The 7,262-nt window shown below is 37.5% G+C and overlaps 1 protein-coding gene across 1 annotated transcript; it reads right to left on the bottom strand.

Moving 5' to 3' along the window:
• Positions 1-1,021: 1,021 nt before the first annotated feature.
• Positions 1,022-3,100, bottom strand: LOC135665695 (transcription factor MYB4-like). Its single transcript, XM_065177318.1, has 3 exons — positions 2,875-3,100; positions 2,050-2,179; positions 1,022-1,439 (listed from the first exon to the last, which is right to left on the bottom strand). Exons 1-3 carry the CDS (start codon positions 3,098-3,100, stop codon positions 1,022-1,024), a joined length of 774 nt encoding a protein of 257 aa, XP_065033390.1.
• Positions 3,101-7,262: the final 4,162 nt, after the last annotated feature.

Here is a 7,262-nt window from a genome sequence, read left to right as displayed (position 1 = left end):
CAGCATAAAAGAGGCCATGCAAACCGAAACTGAAGCCATTTCTGAAGGTTCTCACAGCACTATAAAGAAACAACTTCAACATGTACATACATATTTGCAATCAGACTCTATAAATCGGAAAATGGATGCCAATCCCAACATAATAATATAACAGTAAATACGGTGTATTATTCCAATTATGCTCATTCAAATAAGAAAGGACATATAATTAAGCAAAGGGAAAGGTCAAAGGATCCGACCCGAACCAAAAATAAGGCCCAATACGGAGCCTCTTGATGCCAAAATGCTTGGGGAGCGGACAAACCCACAGACGTCAGAGGTACGATGAGCCCCTCCTTCCCCTTCTCGTCGCCCTCCTCCATCAAGAGTCCCCCATCCTCCACGCCGCCTGCACGGCCGCTGCCCCCGCCGACTACTACGACCTCTGCGTGCAGTCGATGGAGCAGGACGCGATGAGCCTCTGCCAACCTGACGCTGGTCGACGTCGCCCGCACTCTATGTCTCGTGAGCACATGGGTGAAATAAATACCTAAGTATAGTGCTTATGGTATAGTGATTAAATGTAGACCATTTAGTCTTTGTCTTACATTGTCTTATGGTAATTAAATGTAGTCTTATGTAAATACATAATAAGTACCAAAAATCTCTTTGTAGAGATTTATTTTTTGTTGATTAATTGCTGTTGAGATTATAGTAGTTTGCTTTTAGTATCTATGCAGAGAAGTTAATTATAAAGCAGTAAGGTTTAGCCGAAAATGGAGAGAATTTTTTATGTCCATGAGGAGCATTGGGAAGATATACATCAATTGAATATGGTCATCATGAAAATATGAATCTCTTATTTTATCAAACATTGCCACCAATTCATGTATTTAATAGTGATCATAAATAATCAACCATGTTCAAAGACATTAATTATTGCAGCTCATTTTGCAACGTTATGATTGACTCAACGCTAATTAGGTTATGAAATATTACTGGGTGGAGTCCGGTAGAAGGTGAATGCTAACATATAGCATCTCTAGCTGACAAAGTAGTACTCCTCACAGTCGATGAACTCACTCAATTCATCCAACTCCAGCGGCAGGTGGTGGCGGTGTGCATCCACCGAAGACCCACCTCGGAAGAGCTCCTCGTGATCAGCAAAGCCATAGCCTTCGGCTTCAAACTCATTTACAGTCGCATTCCAGTTTAACGTGAAGTCAAATGGCTGCCCGACGTTGAGCTCCGATCCATCAGCCGTCAAGTGCAGCACTGGGAGCGCATCAGATGCAAGCGCCGGTGATGGGCTGGCGACGCCGGAAGAGCTCTCCAGTTTCTGGTTCATCTTGGCATTAAGATCCTGAATGGTGAGGGATCTCTTGCTCAAGTGGGTATTCCAGTGGTTCTTTATCTCGTTATCTGTTCGCCCTGGTAGTCTTCCAGCAATTAGCGCCCATCTGCGTACAACAGTGAAACAGCAGCTTTCTATCATACATACATCCTCCATAGGTCATCAAAAGACTTGGAGGTCTCGTTTGCTCATGCCGTAATGGCTGCTGCCATATTGTGTCATGCTGTTTCACGGAAGATGCGACACCCAATTAACTTCTTACACGTCGCAATGATAATTTTTCTGTCTTCCATTTCATCTCTCCAGTTTACCTATTATGAGCCTCAACACTACATTCACTGTTTAATCCATATATTTTGGAGCTTTTAGTAAGATGGAGACAAATTTTCATTTACTAGGATTTCCAATCCATTTCCTACTATGCTTTGTCATTTCTAATTCTTTACGTAAGCACACACTCCCACACTGTTTATGTATCAAAGTTATCACTGTGTTTAGCAACCTGAGAAGGGACAAAGAATGTCGAGTGACTTAGCATGAATGATTTATAAATATGAATGCTGCTTCTTTTTCATTTTCCCCAAAGAAAAGTCAGAACACATAAAAGGAATAAACAACAATGTGTCTTTGGGGTATAATGCCATAGCAGTGGAGCAAGTAATCTAGTGATGAAGCATAGGAAAGACGTGTAATAGGAGTGGATGCAGTGATATTACCTGTTGCCGAGTAGGTTGTGCAATCTAATTATGAGGTCCTCTTCCTCTTCAGACATGTTGCCTCTCTTGATTCCTGGCCTTAGATAGTTCAGCCATCTTAGTCTACAACTCTTTCCGCACCTATCTAACCCTAATAACCAGATCAGAAAACATATCATAACACAAGTCATCCAATATCTAAACTCACTTTTTATTAGTGTCACCAAAATTGATTAAATGCTCATGTTTAGAATTCACATGTAATCATGAAAACAATAAGTTTAATTAATATTAGTCGACCAAAAAGATTGACCTCTAATAACGAAGAAAAGAAATAAGTCATGCATGCAGTGATAGTTGTCTTTTGCCTTCAAAAAAAAATCTGTAAAATTCTTTTGTTCACAATGATTCGAGCTTCACATAGCTCTCTCGGTGAAGCTCTTAACAGCCACAGCATATCTGATTTCTGATCTTTTCTTCCCAGTGAAATCGAAACAAGAACACCCATGAGTAGCATTGTTTTTATCAGTAGCAGATCAAGAGCAAGTTTGCTGATCTTCTACGTTGAAGAAGTAACAGTAAAAGAGTGGAAAGGAGGAGAAGTGATGGGTGTCCGTGATATGGAGAATGAGGACAGGATTAGATTTTGTTGTAGCTAGAGAACTTTCTTTTCTGGAAGTCATGTGTTCCTGGGCACAAAAACTTAGAACCATTCAAAGCCACAGCAGCGGCAGCGGTAAATTGAATGCTCGAGAAAACCATCTTTTTCCTGAGGTAAAGTTGGTACGGGCTCATGCATGTCATGATGTGATCTTGGAGTGAGAAGAAAAGGTGACGGGAACAGACCAGCTTTGGCCGCTAGGGTTCTCCACTTCTTGTCACCATGGGCAGTCACGTACTCCACCAGCTTCCGGTCCTCCTCAGCACTCCATGCGCCTCTCTTCCACGCCATGACACTCTTCTTCTTCTTCCCCTCGTTCTCCCTCTTCTTCACCATCTCTATTCTTTCCTTTCTTCCCACGTCTCTTACGATGCGGCACATCCCACCATAAATAGACACCAATAACTCCATCGCCAGTGCCTGCTGTCGGGGTCCTCGATAGGAATGAATCGAGAGCTATAAGACGTACAATCTAGTATAGAAATCTATAACATCACTCCTCCATGCAAATCATTTGATGAGATTTAGTTATCCATCCTATCAAAGAGCTGTATCTGCAACTGGCGTTCACATAAACCTGATCGATGCATGCATGCCGTTGCTTCCTAGATGAGTGAGATGGATTCTTTTGGGTTTCGAATCATGCGCCTCATATAAGTATTGATAATTAGCAAATCAAAGCCCTCCATCTCTGTACTCGACCATTTATTCTCCCCCCAGTCGGATCATTACTCGAACTGGCGCCCGCTCTGACGTCAACTTGTAGCCCCCTGCCATTGCCGTACACATGCCAGCCATCGAATCGTCCTTGCTTGCATTTTCTATCCCTTTCTTTCTCGTTTCCTCTCTATCCTTCTTTCGTCTCTTATCACAGAAGCCATTTGAATCCAAATTCCCGATCTCGAGTCTTAGCTTCCTCCTGTAAGTGAAGATTGGGAGCAGTCATGACGAAGAATCGAGTTACCGACAGCTACAAGATCATAATTAAGTGCGATCTTTGAAGTTATGCTTAGTTTTTTGCTGATCCAATTCAATATTACTAAACATATAGCTTACTCGCTATTTGATTCATTACTAGCCATCAATACTATCATTCTTTTCTACAGTAGGTATCCTTACTTCATTTCCATTATTTCTAGCATTTTAACGACCAAATAAAATAATTCTTGATGTTTATTTTCTCTAACCTATTTCTTCTGATTGATATTGAGTAGATTATAATATTCTTTATATATATATAGAATTAGTTGGCTATGTTATTTAATGGGCTCTAAGCCAGAAAGTTATTCGATTAAGTCTTGAAGAGTTTTGAATCCAATTAAGTCTCTCGTCCATCTCTTTTTGACAAAAAGGAGTTCTAACACTACTTTAATTGCAAGTTTAATGGTTATTTCATCCTTATTATTTGTTTGTATATTACAATGCAAATATATACTTCTATACTACAATGCAAATCTTGATTGAATTAAAAATTATTTTCCTCGATTTTAAATCCACTATAGAATTTTTTTTAAATAATTAAAAAAATTACATCATAATGCAAAACACTCGTACGTAAACTTGAACTTGAGATATTAATAGTGTAATAATACACTAATCACAAAAATGTCTAAAGCAAGATAAGATAGGTATTCTCTTAAGGCATAAATTGTCGCCCGAGTTCATGAAAGGATCTTTGAGGGAATTTGTGAACGGAATGATAGTTAATTTCAACAATATTTTGTATCAAGACAACATAAAATGTCAAGTTGAACCAAATTGAAATTTGGTTTTTGCAACTAAAAAAGAAATTTCGATGATTCAAATTGATTAAATATCACAAGAAAGATGAAATTGATGGTAATTTAGTTATTTTAATTAAATAGCACAATAATTAATTGACAACAATAATATGTCATAACCAAAATTTGATACTCTAATAAAAATTATTAAAATATATGTAACTCATATGGTAATTTAGTTATTTTTTATTCAAAAGTTTTTGGGTTCAATTATAATGCCGATCCATTCAAGTTATTTTCTTATTATTATAGACTAATCTCTATCATAAAATTAATATATATAGTTTTTTATTAGTATATCAATATCTATTTCAAGCATATTTAAAAAAATATCATTTTACCCATATCGACCACTATCGTCCTCATCGATCATCCCCTTCGTCCTAAATAGCCGCTCGCAATCTTTGTCATCGTCGCCTATAAACCTATCTCCTCTCCTAGTTGTCAGTCACAAAAGAAGAAGGAAGAGGATGCACTATCAATTACGAGTAAGGAAAAAGAGGAGGCGGTCGTGTGCCCTCGCTGTTGGTTGGGGTGGGGCCTTTATCGTCACCCGCAAGCCCTCCTCACGTCATCGATCACGAGGGAGGAAGGAGAAGGAGGCGACCCACGTGCTATCATCATCGACTGTATGGGAGGAAGGAGGAGGGGATCACATGCTTTCACTATTATCTCCTTATGTAGTAGCTGGATCGATAGGATTAGTAAGGGTAGAGGTGACGATAGAAGCAAAATAATCTTTTCACCTAGTCTTCCGTGTTGTTTCGAAAAATTTCAAGACAAAGACACTCTATGAAAAAATTTAAAAATAAAAAACTTTTTTCAAAAATTCACCATATTTTTAATTTTAAAATATTAAACATATGATTTGATCAATTAACGTTTCAATTCAACCAATAATTTGATGATTGAGACTCAATCGGGTTGATGTTCGATTCGTTTTTGATGATTATGGCCATAATACCAGCAATGACTGTCAATCGATCTCTCTAATAACTTATACTTATAGTTAATTATGTTTTACGACGATGACTTCACAATCGAGATTAGAACTTCCGATGTGCATCATAACACACAGTGATGGAATAACTTCTTCCTCGAGTCTCATCTAACGCGACCCCTCCATGTCTGCCCTTTTCTTCCATCTCTGAACCCATACCCTTACCACGAACTCTTCTAGACCCGTCACCTAATAACATAAGATGTGATCGTGGAGTACTGTAACTCCCTTTTCCTTATTTTAGGTCCACAATTCCGCGAGAGAAAGCATCGCTTCAGCGCGCCCAAAGGTACCACCTGCGACCCATCTTTTCTTCTTGTGAGAGATCGGCTCTTGATTCCTTCCCCTCTCCTAATTCTTTCCTTTTGTGTGGATTCTTTTGCGTGATCGGTTTCGGGGGGTTGTTCTTTCGTCGCATCTCAACGCTTGAAATCGGAGTTGCGTTCTTGATTTGGGCATATTATTTTTAGGGTTTTGGAGCAGCAATCGTGCGAACCGTTATAGTTACTTGGTGATATCAATATTGTGTGATTCTTTTTTGGCGCACGATTCGATTGATCGGAGGTGGTGATTTCTTTTTCTAGGTTAGTTTAATTTACGGACTGCCTGATCTTTTCTGCACAAATGAAACATGATTCTGATTGTTGATTCTAACCTTGTCGAACGAATGCAGTTCTTTTGTCTTCTTGGCTTGAGATTTTTGTTATGTGATCCTTTCCTTTTCGTTCAAATAGCGTGTAAGAAAAGTTATGTTCTCTTAGTCTATTCACATCCTACTGTCTGTAGCTTTGTGATGAAATAGTTTATATGACTTGAACAGTTTGATTATATGAACATACTAACTGTTACAATTCCATTTAAACTATATTTGCATGTTGGCTATAACTTTGGTTCTTACACCATAATTATCCATAAAGGAACTGATAAAACAAACAAAAATTGAAAAAAAATGTTTTGTTTATTGTTGGATAAAGGATATGCTTACTTATGCATTGATCTTATGTAGCCAGCTGCTATTAGGCTTGCATTGTACTTTCCAAGTTTAAGCTTTGTTGTTTTATCCAAAAAGGATAAGTTTCTGTGGAAAAAAATGTTTGAGATTCAGAATTTTGGAAATATTGTCATAGACTAAAGATCTTGACTGGAACCAAAGATTGGTCACAGATCTCAGAAAGAAAATTCTCACTCATGCAACATCTTATATTTCTTTTGTGTCATTGAAAAAGTGATTTCTTAATCTCATGTGTTTAGTTGGCATAACCGTAGGTCCAAGTGCCCGAAAACAAGCTTTATAAGTATCCTTATAGAACATTCTCGCAATAATTAGAAATCAGTCATCATATTTGAGTAGTCAAGATACCACATAAAAACATATGTTGTGTATGCAGCTGCATGTTAAAATATACGGAATAACATACATTAATTACAAAAAAAAATGTACAATCGACTTTAAGTAATTAATAGGTAGATATATGCTACAAACGAAGAAATGTAGATTAATATTTATACTCATTTAAAACATGTTTGATTGACAATAAGAGTTAGCTTTTAGTTCTTAGTTATTAATATTTATACTCATTTATTTAGATGACAATGAGAATTCGCTATAGGTGTTAGTGATCAATGTTAGATCATCATAACATGTACCATGCTACTAAAATGGTAACAATTATATAAATAAAATGGTAATAATGAGGAATCATGAATCATTTTCTTAACCCTGTTTACATGCTTTTGTAGGCTGCATGTGCAACTGTATGCCAATTACATGTTTAAATTTAAGAAATGCACT

The sequence above is a fragment of the Musa acuminata genome, unplaced genomic scaffold (genome assembly GCF_036884655.1).
Source record: "Musa acuminata AAA Group cultivar baxijiao unplaced genomic scaffold, Cavendish_Baxijiao_AAA HiC_scaffold_1035, whole genome shotgun sequence".
Lineage (NCBI taxonomy): Eukaryota > Viridiplantae > Streptophyta > Magnoliopsida > Zingiberales > Musaceae > Musa > Musa acuminata.
The sequence above is the reverse complement of the archived record's forward strand: the minus strand, read 5'-3'. Positions and strand labels throughout refer to the sequence as shown.